Below are 13,377 nucleotides of genomic sequence, written 5' to 3' on the forward strand. Positions count from 1 at the left end.
GACTTGGCCACGGCCCAAAAGGAATCTGTCTAGCACGTGCATTCCAACACAGTTTTGAGTTCACGGCCGCGCGCAGTGCGACGTGGGTGCAAGCCACCAGTAAACAGGCTCCTTCACTGGGAGTTCCCGCGCACTTCCCAAGGACTGGAACTGGATACTCGAGGCCCCGGAAAACCTTAGCCCCGCCTCCTCGCCTCTAGAAGCGCCTGCGCACTGGGCTAGACTAGGTCTTTTCTCGCGCCGTTGGTTCTGCTCGGTTAGAGCGTATGCGCACGCGCTAACTGCGCCGCTGGGAAGAAGTCACGCGGCAGCCGGAAAGCGTGGCAGTAGCCTCCAGAGCTTCCCCACACCTTCACCGCCACTCGGGCTGGAGAGAAAACAAAGACGTAGTTTCCGTTTCCACCAGCTCTTCCTCTTCCAGTTCTCGAGGACGCAGTGCCGGCCGGGAGTTCGGCTGTAGCCCTGGTGTGGGAGGCGACAACAGTCATGGCGATGTTCGAGCAGATGAGAGCGAACGTGGGCAAGTTGCTTAAGGGGATCGACAGGTCTGAGCCTGGTCGGAGGGAGCACTTCTGGCCAAGAGGGGTGGAGGAGAGGGTTTTCTGGAGACAGCAAGGGGTGGGATTTTTCAGTCATCCTGGAGGACATGTTTAAGGAAAGCACTGTAAAGGCCTAAAGGCGGGAGGTAGCCTTGCCAACCGCTCAGTCTCCCCCTCTTTAATTGCTTTAAGCCCGCCCTCTCTGCTCCTCAGCTTTCCCTCTATCAGCCCCTCAGTTTCCTCTCTCTGTTCCTCAGTCGCACTGTGTCTCTCAGTGCCTCTTTATTGCTCTCCTTTTTTTTCCTCATGTCATTCATTGAACACATGTTTACTAAAATCTACTCGGTCAGTTCTGGGCAATGCTGCGGACCACAGGTGACCAAAAACAGCCAAAGGTCATGCTTTCATGCAGTTCCTAGTTCAGAGTCCAGGCAGACCAGACAATAGACAGTGATAGCCAGGAGTGGTCAGAGCGGTGATGGGGGAAGCACAGATAGATTGGTCGGGGCTGGGATGAGGGAAGCTAGGCAGGAGAGGATGGGGCTAGACCACAGTGGGGTTTGGGGACAGAAGGAAGGGGTGGGTGGCGAAGATGTCCAGGGGACCAGGTATACAGGCTGCAAGGGCTGGTTGGCTGAGAGATTGAGGAGGCATCCTAGAAAAGACTCCAGGGTTCTGATGGGGTTTAGAGATTACACTTAGGTCTGGGATGTGGATAAGCTTCAGTAGAGGTTATAGAGCTGATTCAGTATTTGAGTAGAGCAAATGGCCAGGACAGATGTAGAGGGAGGGAAGAAAGGAAGAGGGAGGAGCAGGCTACAGTGCCCTCCACCCCCCACCGGGTTCCATAGAGTGACGGGCCTCAGCTCTTGTCTCCTCTTTGCTTACCCATCTTGTTTCTCCTCTACTCTAGGTACAATCCTGAGAATCTGGCCACCCTGGAGCGCTATGTGGAGACACAAGCCAAGGAGAATGCCTATGATCTGGAAGCCAACCTGGCTGTCCTGAAGCTGTGAGTGTCTGCCTCCATTCCCACCCCCATGCCAGTAGCCAGCACTCCCAGCACTGGGTGGGGTGGGAGTTGGGGGTGGCCTGCAGGATGTGGCTTCTCTCTCTTTTTCAGAGTTGAAGTATAGTTGATTTACAACGTTGTATTAGTTTCAGGTGTACAACATAGTCTTTGGATATTTTTATAGATTATGTTCCGTTTAAAGTTATTATAAAATGTTGGTTATATTCTCTGTGTTGTACATTACATCCTTGTATCTTATTTATTTTATACATTGTAGTTTGTACCTCTTAGTCCCCTATCTTCCCCTATTTTGCCACTCCCCCACCCCACTCCCCTCTGTTAACCACTAGCTTGTTCTCTGTACCTATGAGTCTGTTTGTTTTGTTGCGTTCATTCGTTTGTTTTATTTTTTAGATTCCACATAGAAGTGAAAACATATGGTATTTGCCTTTCCTTGTCTGACTTACATCACTAAGCATGATATCCTCTAGGTCCAACCATGTTGTTGCAAATGGCAAATTTCCATTCTTTTTTTTTCTTTAAATGGATGAGTAATATTCCATTGTGTGTATGCGTTTATATGTACCACATTTTCTTTATCCATTCATCTGTTGATGGACACTTAGGTTGCTTCCAGATCTTGGCTATTGTAAATGGTGCTGCTCTGAACATTGGGGTGCATGTATCTTTCGAATTAGTGTTTTTATTTTCTTCAGATATATACCCAGGAGTGGAATTGCTGGATCATATGGTAGTTCTATTTTTAATTTTGGGGGGAAGCTCCATACTGTTTTCCATAGTGACTGCACCAATTTACATCACACTAACAACCTACGAGAGTTCTCTCTTCTCCACATCCTCGCCAATGCTTTGTTATTTGTTTTTTTTGTTGATAGCCATTTTGACAGATGTGACGTGATATCTCATTGTGGTTTTGATTTGCATTTTCCTGATGATTAGCCATGTTGAGCATCTCTTCATGTGCCTGTTGGCCATCTGTATGTCTTCTTTGGAAAAACGTCTATTCAGGTCTTCTGCCCATTTTTGAATAGGGTTGTTTGTCTGTTGGTATTGAGTTGTATGAGCTCTTTATATATTGATATTTTGGATAGGATGTGGTTTCTCTTAATGTGCAAGACTAGGAAGCCAGAGAAGTTGGGGCTGGAGGAGGGATGGCTTTTAAATAAAAGCACACATACAGGCTAGGACATAAAACGAATGTATAGTTTAACAAGCGATTATAAATGAACACCTGTGTAATCACCATCCAAGTTGAAAAACTGAGTGTCGCTAGCGCCCCTGGTCCTTTGCCCCACATGCTTTGTGCCAACCACCCTGACCCTGGTAACCGCTCTCGTGGTGTGCTCTCATGGCCTGGCTTTATGTGAATTTACTGCACGTGCACGTACACACGCACACATACACACGCATCCTGATTAGCTTAGTTCAGGTTTGCCTGTTTTGACCTTGACATGAGTGTCATTATGCAGCTGGAGCTCTTCTGCACCTGGCGTCTTCCGCTTGGCCCTGGGTTCGTGAGCTCCATCCTTTTCCTGTGTGGCTGCAGTTTGTTTGTTGTCATTGCTGTATAGTGTGTGTCTGTGTCTTAATTATCTGTTCTCCTGTTAGTGGGCGTTTGGGTTCTTCCTCCTCAGTGCTTTACTGACATACTACCAGCTGTGTAATTTTTATAGCTTGCATAGCCTCGGTTTTGCCATCGATAAAATGGAGATAACAACACTTGTGTTTGTGAGGTTGTTTGGGTGGTTATTGGTGATAACCGCTGCTTAGTCAGTGCTCCCCATGTGGCAGCTGCTGTGCTGGAAGCTTTGTGTGTATTAACTCACTTAGATGTGAGGTAATTGTGCGCTCACTTGCCCTTGAGAGCTAGATATGGTTGTTATTGTCCCGTCTTGCAAGGGAGGAAACCGATGCACAGAGCATTTAAAATAAGTAGTCCGGGCTTCCCTGGTGGCGCAGTGGTTGAGAGTCCGCCTGCCGATGCAGGGGACACGGGTTCGTGCCCTGGTCTGGGAGGATCCCACATGCCGCAGAGCGGCTGGGCCCGTGAGCCATGACCGCCGAGCCTGTGCTCCGCAACGGGAGAGGCCACAATAGTGAGAGGCCCACATACCGCAAAAAATAAAATAAAATAAAATAAAATAAATAAAAATAAAATAAGTAGTCCGCTAGTCCCCACCAAACAAACAAACAAATAAATAAATAAGTAGTCCAAGGTCACTCAGCACTGAAGTTTAAACCCAGGCACTTGGCTCCAGAGCCTTGACCAGTACTGCAGACTGCCTCTTATGTACTCATTTGTTTGTGAATCACTCAACACTGTCTGTCTTACTGCATGGTTGTGAGCATTAACTGTCCCCATCTACAGAGCAGGAAAGTAGGGTCAGGGAGGTTAAGGTCACACAGCCAGAGAGTGGTGTGGTTGGGATCGGAGCCCAGGTGTGTCCAGCTCCCAGACTCTGGGCCGAAGCAGTGGGCAGCCTGTCTGGCACCTGGTGAGGCCCAGGGACCTGGAGACAGCACTGCTACTGTGTCTCTTGTTCCCCTTCTCAGGTACCAGTTCAACCCAGCCTTCTTCCAGACCACAGTCACCGCCCAGATCCTGCTAAAGGCCCTCACCAACCTGCCCCACACCGACTTCACGCTGTGCAAGTGCATGATCGACCAGGCCCATGTATCCTTCCCATTTCCCGGGCTGGGTGTGTGGGAGGGGGCGGGGCAGGGTAGCTGAATTCATGGGGAAGTGGTCTGAGTTCAGCCACAGACACTGAGCTCTGAGCTTGGCCCGGTGCTGGCTGGGACTGGAGCACTGTGGAGGCTGAGGAAGGCCTGGCCCCCTGCCCTCACGGAGCTCACAGTCCAGTGGGGGAGACCTGTCCTGTCGGTGACAGCCTGAAACAGTCAGGGCTTGGGGTTAGAGAGCAAGAGGCACCTGAACCTGCCTGGTTGCTAGGAAAGCTTACTGGAGGAGGGAACATATGAAAGGTGAGGAATTAGGTGAAGCGGTAGGGAAGGGTGGTCCAGGCAAAGGGAATAGTATGTAGGGAAAGGAGGAGGAGAAGAGCTCAGTGCTGGTTTTCAGAGGTAGTAGAGGACGTTTGGCATAGCTGCGCCACAGAACTGGTCAAACTCAGAAAGGGCACTGGGGAGCCGTAGAAGGCTTGAAAACTGCAGAGCGATATGGGTAGATTTATGCTTTAGAAAGATTCCCATGAGGCTTCCTAGCTGAGTAAAGACCACCAGGCAAAAGGCAGGAGCCGTGAAGAGCTAGATTGTCAGCTGAACTTCATTGTATGTAACCTCAGGGCCTGGCACAGTGTCTGGCACAGTGCTGGTCTTCAGTGAAGAAATACTGAGTGAAAAATCAATGAACTGGCCTGCTCACTGGTGGCTGGGCTGAGAAGTGTCTTCCTCATTGAACCTGCTCTGCCAGGTGTGTCCATGGGAGCACCTGCCTTCTGAGAGACTGTCCACCTTCCCCAGAGGTCTGTTCCGGTGGCTTAGAAAAGGCACGTTGTCCACTTTCCAAAGTACAACAACGTGTACAGTGAAAAAGCCAAGGCTTCCTCCCTCCCCATCCCACAGCCACCTACTCCCCTCCCCGAAGACAGCAGTTGTTTGCAGTTCTTGGCTACCTTTCCACAGATACCCTACTGGTACATAAGTACAGGTGTTTATAGACACATATTCCTCCCCAACCAAATGGTGGGCTGTTACACACATCGTTCTGCATCTTGCTTTTTTCTTGTCACAGTGTGTCTCATCGCTTTCTCCATGTCACTTCTATACGAGGTGACTCGATCTCAGTGTGTGGAGTGGCCACAGTCGAATTGTCCCCATCACTGGGTCACTAGGGTGTTGCTCACTTTTACCATTACGAGCGTGCTGCGGTGCACACAGGTGGGCGGGCTGGTCTAGGGTCAGCAGCAGCCTCCTCGGGCTCCAAGACCTTTTGCCCTTAACGCTTCCTCCCAGCAAGAAGAACGGCCCATCCGGCAGATTTTGTACCTCGGAGACTTGCTGGAGACATGCCACTTCCAGGCCTTCTGGGTAACTTCTCTTGGGTCCGTGGTCAGGGTGGTGACTGGGCCGCGTGGAAAAGACTGCTAAAAGTCACGGCCAGGGCTTCCCTGGTGGCGCAGTGGTTGAGAGTCCGCCTGCCAATGCAGGGGACACGGGTTCATGCCCTGGTCCGGGAGGATCCCACATACCGTGGAGCGGCTGGGCCCATGAGCCATGGCCGCTGAGCCTGCGCGTCCGGAGCCTGTGCTCGGCAACAGGAGAGGCCACAACAGTGAGAGGCCCGTGTACCAAAAAAAAAAAAAAATAGTCACGGCCATGCACATTTGTTGGCTGCCTCCGTGTTAGTGGGCCCTGTGCTCAGAGCTTTGCGTGTGTGGTCACATGGAATGGTCATCCTCACCCGGAGCCAGGACTCCCAGGTCCTCTCCTCTGCCCGCAAAGCTCAGGAGCGTGCTCACACGGCCCGCTCTCTCCCCCTCCCCTCCCCCTCCCCTCCCCCTCCCCCTCCCCTCCCCCTCCCCCTCCCCTCCCCTCCCCTCCCCTCCCCTCCCCTCCCCTCCCCCTCCCCCTCCCCTCCCCCTCCCTCTCCCTCTCCCCCTCCTCTCCCCCTCCTCTTCCCCCCACGTTCTTCCAGTAAAAGTCCTCCATCCTCTAAATACTCTTCCCCCTTTTCTTGTTCTAACTGAGCCTGGCTTCCCACTTCTGCAGCTTCCCAAGTGGGAGACCAGGTGGCCTCCTAGCTGCTCACTGCCGCTCCCAGACCCATCTCCCCTCCCCCAGGCCCCAGCCCCGAAGCGCCTGTGATAGCACTTCCTGCCCCACTTCGTTGGTATCAGCACCCCCTGCCCGCCCCCCATGACTGCTCCTCATTTTTGTGAAGAATTCAGCTCACTGCCACTCTTTACCGCTGCTGTCTTTATTCTCAGATACTTGAAAGGGCAGATCCGTCATCCTTCCACCACCCTGACTTCTCAGTTTCCGGATTTCTTTTCCTACCTGTGTCCTGAGCCCCTCACATCCTAGACCAGTTCTCACCACATTGGACCCCTGAGGAATTAAAAAAACAAATACGAACACGTGAATCCTGCCTTCACAGAATCTGATGTAATTGGTCCAGGTGTGGTCTAGGCTTAGGGATTTTAAACACTTATCCTTGGTGATTCTGATCGCCGGCTAAGGCTGGGAACCACCGGCCTGTACTCAATTGCCTCCTCTTCTGCCCATGAATGTCAAACGTTTCCACCCTCCGACCACTTCCTCCTCGCTTCCCAGCTCGCCCCCATGAGGTCAAGTCTCCGACCCGACATTCTTGGGCCTGGCCAGCAGCCCCAGTCCTCTGTTCTGCTTCCTCCTTCAGCGCAAGGCGTGCGCTTCTCCCCTCGACACCTGTGTCTGAGGGGATGCTCCAGGCTGGAGAAGACCCAGCAAGCGACCCAGACCCGCTCTTCAGCTCCTCCTGGCCTGGGGCCTTGCTTCCCTCCCCCTCGCCTGGACAGCTCTTCACAGCTGCCCATCACCACCACTTTCTCCCCACCTCAGCTTACCATCGGGCTTCTCATTTCATGGGAAAATAGAAGCAGCCAAAGCAGAACTTCCTGCCCCTGGCCAGACGTCTACTGGCAGCTGACAGAGCACTTTTCTCTTTTCGTGGGCGACCTGTCCCTCCTCCCGTCACAGGCACCCCTGCTCCAGTGCACCGACCCCCTTCCCCCTGGCCCACTCGGCAGCATCACCCAAGCCGTTCTCCCCAGTCTCTGATAGCAGCAAACTTGGCCTTCCCGCACCGTTTCTGTCACCATGGAACACGTCCACCCCGCAGTGAGTTCTAGCCTAAAAAAGAGAATGCTCCCTGGACCTCCACACTCCCCACCAGCTCTGCCTCTTGCCCGCTCCCTCTGCTCCCCTTCCAGCCATGCTCCCGCCTGGGGCACTGGCTGGCCCAGTTTGCCCAGGGCTTTCCTGGTTTTCAAGCTGAAAGTCTCACATCCCAGGAAACCCTCAGTCTCAGGTGAATCGGGACTGTCGGTCAGCCCGCCCCTGGGCCAGGTTGCCTGTGCTCAGCCTTCCCTCTCCCCCTGCTCACATGAACTCAACGCCGCCGTTCAGTGCACTCAGGCTTTTATGACCAAGCCTCTGCCCCCCCAACCCACACGCAGGCCGTGGAACCACTCTTGTTGAGACCCACAGTGACGTCCCCATTGCGAGGTCCAGTAGGAAGTTCTCAGACCCCAGCCCAGCTGCCTGGCCAGTGTCTCTTGGCCTCCGGGACAGCTGCTCTCCTGGCTTTCCTCCCGCTGCACCGGCTGCTCCTTCCCGTTGTCCTTGCAGTTTCCTCTTTTCTCACACTGAGGTTGGGGGGCGCCCTGGCTGGGAAGGTGGCATTTGAGCAGAGGCCTGAAGGAGGTGGGAGTGGTAGCCGTGGGGGAGGAGAGTTCCAGCCCCCAAGGCAGCCAGCGCAGAGACCTTGAGGTGGGCGGGTGTCTGGAATTTCTAAGGGGCAGCGAGGAGCCCCAGTGGCTGGAGTGAGGGGGTGAGTGGGAGGAGGTGGCGGGCAGATCCTGGGGGGCCTCGTGGGCTGTGGTAGGACCGTTGCCCTTTTCTCGGAGATGGGAGCCAAGAGGAGGTAGGTGAGTGTAGGTAGCTAATCTGTATCTGTCTCCTCTCTTGGGACTGTGGTTTCTGCCTGCCAGGTTCAAACCCCAGCTCTGTGACTTTGGGCAAATCACTTAGCTGCTCTGAGCTTTGATTTCCTCATCTCTAAAATGGGCAAGGGACTTCCCTGGCGGTCGAGTGGTTAAGACTCTGTACTTCCACTACAGGGGGTGCGGGTTCGATCCCTGGTCAGGGAACTAAGATCCCACATGCTGTGCGGTGCAGCCAGAGAGAAAAATAAAATGGGCAAAAAACCAGCAACTGTTGCATCATAAGGTTGCACACAGAAGAAGGGCTGGCATGTGGGGTGGATGCTGGGGTGTTCACTTCTGCTATTGTCAGTGTCAATATTCTTGACATTATTGATGTTACTGTTATTTCAACATTGTAAATCCCCTCACAGCAAGCCCTGGATGAAAACATGGACCTCTTGGAAGGTATAACTGGCTTTGAAGACTCTGTCCGAAAATGTAAGTTCCTCTCTGAGCTTGGGCTCCCTGCTGCGGGGGAGGGAGTGGCAGCAGGGTCTTGGGGGTGGCCCTTCATCATCTTTGTCCCTAATTTCCACAGTTATCTGCCATGTTGTGGGCATTACTTATCAGCACATTGATCGCTGGCTGCTGGCCGAGATGCTCGGGGATCTGACAGGTAAGGCCCCCTCTGGGTCCCTAGTGCCCGTTTAGGAGGTTGGGAGCGAGGAGGGCGGTGGGCCTCAGCCAGCTTCTCAGATGGGCCCAGCCCTGCCTCACCAGGTCATTATTGAAGGCCCAGGGAGGGAATAAGGAATTAGTATAAAATGTTCCCTTCTTTGGCGGGGTTCCTGTGGCATTCATTCATTTATTCTGCGTAAATTAATTCAACGCCTATTCTGTGTTCAAGGCCCTGGGGCCACAGCAGTGAACAACACAGAATGACTCAGATTCGTTCTTGTGGAGTTGGCAAAGCAGGTGACAAATGAAGATGTACATGTCCAGTGGGAATTCATGCATGACAGCCCCTAGAGAGGGCTGGGGTGGGCGAGGGGCGGGGGGACAGGAGGCACATGGAGGTGAGGAGGTGCAGCATCTGAACGGTTACAACCTGAGGGCAGAGCCAATGTGAGGATCCCGTGTGCTCACAGAGCGGCCAGGAAGCCCTAGGCTGGAGCAGGGTGAGTGAGGGGGCGTAGCTGAGGGCAGCGAGGTGGTGGTGGGAGGGGCTTCAGATGCTGAGGAGCCTCCTGCCTGAGGACTTTGTCCTTTACCCTGAGTGAGATGGAGCCACTGGAGGATCTGAGCAGAGAGGGACCTGATCAGATTTATGTTTTTAAAGATCCCTCCAAGGGCTTCCCTGGTGGAGCAGTGGTTGAGAGTCCACCTGCCGATGCAGGGGACACGGGTTCATGCCCCGGTCCGGGAAGATCCCACATGCCGCGGAGCGGCTGGGCCCGTGAGCCATGGCCGCTGGGCCTGTGCGTCCGGAGCCTGTGCTCCGCAACGGGAGAGGCCACAGCAGTGAGAGGCCCGCGTACCGCAAAAAAAAAAAAAAGATCCCTCCAAAAAGAAAAAAAAAATGTGTGTGTATTTGCTCATTTTGCAAAAAGAAACGCAAGAAGGAAAAATAAAAGAACTAAGGAAAATGGTTACTCCCTGGGGGCCGGACGTGAGAACAGGGAGGAGAGTGGTGGGTTGGGGGAGAGATTTCTCTAAGTACCGTCTTGGGTAGTTTTGCCTTTTGAGCCAGGTGGGTTTTCTGTGGGATGTTTGTGTGTTTTCAGTGGAAGCTAACTTTTAGTGGGCACTTTGAGTCAGGCACTATACTAAGTGCTTTACCTCGGATAGATGTTTTACATATTTAAAAGTGAAATTAAATCGAAAGGGGATGAAACAACCCTTAGAATGGAATGTAAAGAGAAACAGATGAATAATAGTCATACAGAAAAGAGTTATTTCAAGGAACAGAACACTTCTCTGGCTGGACAACCTTACAGGCATATTTTCTAAAGGCAACAAACAGTTGCAGAGAAATGCTTAAACCTGGTGCCATAAGCTTGTTGTCAGTGGTAATGATGACGCCCTAATTTTGAAGCCATTTCATGTAGATTGTGGCGAAGGGCAGATAAGTACACTGCTGTCATTAGGAGCCGAGCTTCGAAATGGGAGAGGTAAATAGAAAATGAAAGGAGGCTAAGGCGAAAGCCCTGTAATGGGAAGGATGAGAAGGCTAAAAGGCTCCCTCTGGCTGCTGTTCGGAGAATGAACTATAGAAGCACCAGGCCGGCAGCAGGAGACCAGGTGGGCTGAAGGCAGGGAAGGGGGACACCTTGGCCCCCCGGTGCTGTGGGATCAGAGTGCGCAAAGCCCCTGTGCTGCTGTGTCCCCTGCAGACAGCCAGCTAAAGGTGTGGATGAGCAAGTACGGCTGGAGCACCGATGAGTCGGGCCAGATCTTCATCTGTAGCCAGGAAGAGAGCATTAAGCCCAAGAATATCGTGGAGAAGATCGACTTTGACAGTGAGTGGTGGCCTGAGGCCTCAGGCTGTAGGCCTGAGGAGGTGCCCTTTGACAGACCAGGGCTGGGGCCCCAAAGGACCCAGGTAAATAGGTTCTGGTTCAAGGCCAGGAAATCGGCATCTGCCAGACTCCCCTGACCTCTTCCGTCCCAGGCCGCCTGCCCAGGGAGGGATGGCAGAGAATGCTGGGTGTCCTCCCCTGGAATTCTGGGTACTATATCCTGCCCTGAAGCACTCAGTAAGACTTCCCGGGGTCTGGAGGGGCCTTGCAGGGTGTCCCCGCACCTTCACTGATCCCAGGGCTCTCGGGGCCTTAGCCCCGCATCTGCTAAAACGCAGCAAAACACCAACCAGGAAGTGCAGGCTCTGCAGTCCGGCTAGCTGGGTGGGATCTTGGTTCTTTATTTCATAGCTGTGTAACTTTGGGCAAGAGATTTTTATCTCTCTGTGCCTCGGTTTTCTCACGTATGAAGGGGGGATGTTGGCACCAATGATTATAACAAACACTGTGCAGTTCTTTACACTTTTTAAGTCATTGGTCCTCAGGTCACCCCCGTAAGGTAGGTGCCATTATTGTAAGTAACTGAACACCACCACGATAGGCACCTCATGGAGGTGTGAGTGTGAAGTGAGGCGATCCACGTGCACCACTTAGCAAGGAACCAGTCCCACAGCTCACTGAAGGTTACCCTTGTCACCATCACGTATACATTACCTAACACAGACTCCACTGGCTGCTCAGCTGGAGCAAACCTGTTGTTCCACTAGCACGTGCTCTCTCACCTTTGCGCTGCATGGATGTCTTGGAGTGAGAGAGAACCGGGGGACAGGGAAGGGCTGCTTCCTTAGGCCCTGGGTCTCGAGTGTGATTCTGGTGTTTGAAAGATACGGACTGGTATGGTGTAGCCTCTGAGTACAAACCAAGTTGCTGCTTAATCGAGAAACAAGATTGAGCGGGCAGTCATCTCCACGATTGGGGGCTGTGGACCCTCACTCTAAATGAGATGTGCCCACTGGGTGGGGTTCTCTGAGAGAACTCACTGGAGCAAAGGGTTCTGCAGTGAGGAGATGTAAGTTCAGTGCTCAGAGTGTCTTGCAAACAGTACGTAATAAATGTTACTATGACGGTGATGATGATAGCGAGCTACACTTACTTAGTAACAGGCATTGTTCTAAGGCCATCATTTAATCCCATAGGGTAGATGGTTCTTATAGGTGGGAAACTGATGTTTAGCGACTTGCTTGAGGTCACCCCACACACCCTGCCCCCCGGTACAGGGTGGAGCCGCAACCTGAACCTAGGCCTCCTTGTTCCAGACTCCAGACTTTTAACTCTCCTGCCTTTGTGATGGTGACTGAGGGGGTCTGTGATCATCTGCCCCTAAACAATCATGGGCGCTGTGGTTGGTGGCTAGAGGTTCGTCTCCTGTTGTGCTCACGTTGACCCTGGCCTTCCCTTTCAACAGGTGTGTCCAGCATCATGGCCTCTTCCCAGTAACTTTGCAGGCGTTTAATAAAGACTTGTTGACTTCTTAGCCCTGTTATCTTCTTGTTGGCTTCCTGACTCTGCCCCTCTCCCGCCGGGGGAGCAGGCCTCGCATGGCCCTGTGCTGGGGCCACCTCTGTTCTGGCTGCCCACACCCACGTCCACCAGCAGCCAAGCTTCCTTTGATCTCCTCCTCTGCCCGGACCCAGCAACTGACCTCCATCACCACCTTCCTGACCTGTCAGGTCACAAGTGGAGGGCACGCAGCCATGAGTCAGCAAAGAGGGTGTGAATGGGCTGTGGGTGAGTCAGCAAGGAGGAGGGTGTGAATGGGCTGTGGGTGAGTCAGCAAGGAGGAGGGTGTGAATGGGATGTAGGAGCCCAGCCCTGCACCTGGGGCCAGCTTGGGCTCTTCTGTCCTCTTGAAAACCTAGGTGAACAGGTGTGGCCACTGGGTTCCTGGTGAGGGAGAGGCACCGGTTGCCCTTGGCCCTCACAGATGCAGCCACTAGTGGCCCTGAGGCAGTGGCTGGAGGGGTGAGTTTGCGGGGGGAGGGGGGGTATTCTGGCTGCTTGCTCAAGCGGTTTTGTGTCCTTGCTTTCTGTTCCTCAGTTTCCTCATCTGTGAAAGGGGGAGAATAATGCACCCTTGTCAGAATCATGAGGATTCTGTGAGCTCTGGCTGGTAAATTCCTCAGATCAGGACCTAGCCTGATTTTGGCGCTTAGAAAACTGGAGTCGTTAATTTCAGAGTCAGAAGAGTTTGTCCCCAGTGTTGCAAACTAGTCCCCAGCACTTTTCTGTTTGGTGAGACTTTATAAGAAAATTGGGATTTGAGGCCAGGCCATTCCACCCCTACCCCATGCCAAGTCCCAGCCTACAGTGGCCAGGAGGCCTAGCACACGTCACATGATCCTTAGTTGGGTTGGTCATTCGCATTTTACAAAGTATTCCAGACATTCTGGCAGAGTGACCTTAGGTTGGTTATTCGCATTTTATAAGGTATTCCAGACTTTCAGTCGGAGTGACTTTGGGCGGGTGTCTTCAGGAGTGACTTTGGGCGGGTGTCTTCACCGGTGAGCCTGTTGCCTGCAGGAAGAGGGAGTGGGGACAACAGTGACTGGGGAAAATGGAGGAAATCAAATGCCACAATA

The 13,377-nt window shown here is 52.9% G+C and overlaps 1 protein-coding gene across 1 annotated transcript; it reads left to right on the forward strand.

The window, feature by feature from the left end:
* Positions 1–352: 352 nt before the first annotated feature.
* EIF3K (eukaryotic translation initiation factor 3 subunit K) lies at positions 353–12,272 on the forward strand. The gene is made up of 8 exons (XM_079908037.1): positions 353–545; positions 1,453–1,551; positions 4,126–4,246; positions 5,548–5,622; positions 8,651–8,717; positions 8,818–8,895; positions 10,613–10,738; positions 12,204–12,272. Exons 1-8 carry the CDS (start codon positions 487–489, stop codon positions 12,233–12,235), a joined length of 657 nt encoding a protein of 218 aa, XP_079764163.1. The 5' UTR covers positions 353–486; the 3' UTR covers positions 12,236–12,272.
* The last annotated feature ends 1,105 nt before the right edge of the window (positions 12,273–13,377 follow it).

The sequence above is a fragment of the Stenella coeruleoalba genome, assembly GCF_951394435.1.
Source record: "Stenella coeruleoalba genome assembly, chromosome: 20".
Classification (NCBI taxonomy): domain Eukaryota; kingdom Metazoa; phylum Chordata; class Mammalia; order Artiodactyla; family Delphinidae; genus Stenella; species Stenella coeruleoalba.

What these genes read in the sequence shown, in the direction of transcription:
- EIF3K (XM_079908037.1), top strand. Translation starts at nt 487, where the DNA reads ATGGCGATGTTCGAGCAGATGAGAGCGAACGTGGGCAAGTTGCTTAAG. An exon ending in TTGCTTAAGGGGATCGACAG is followed by an intron (nt 546 to 1,452) that starts GTCTGAGCCTGG and finishes CCTCTACTCTAG; the next exon opens with GTACAATCCTGAGAATCTGG. An exon ending in GATGCTCGGGGATCTGACAG is followed by an intron (nt 8,896 to 10,612) that starts GTAAGGCCCCCT and finishes TGTCCCCTGCAG; the next exon opens with ACAGCCAGCTAAAGGTGTGG.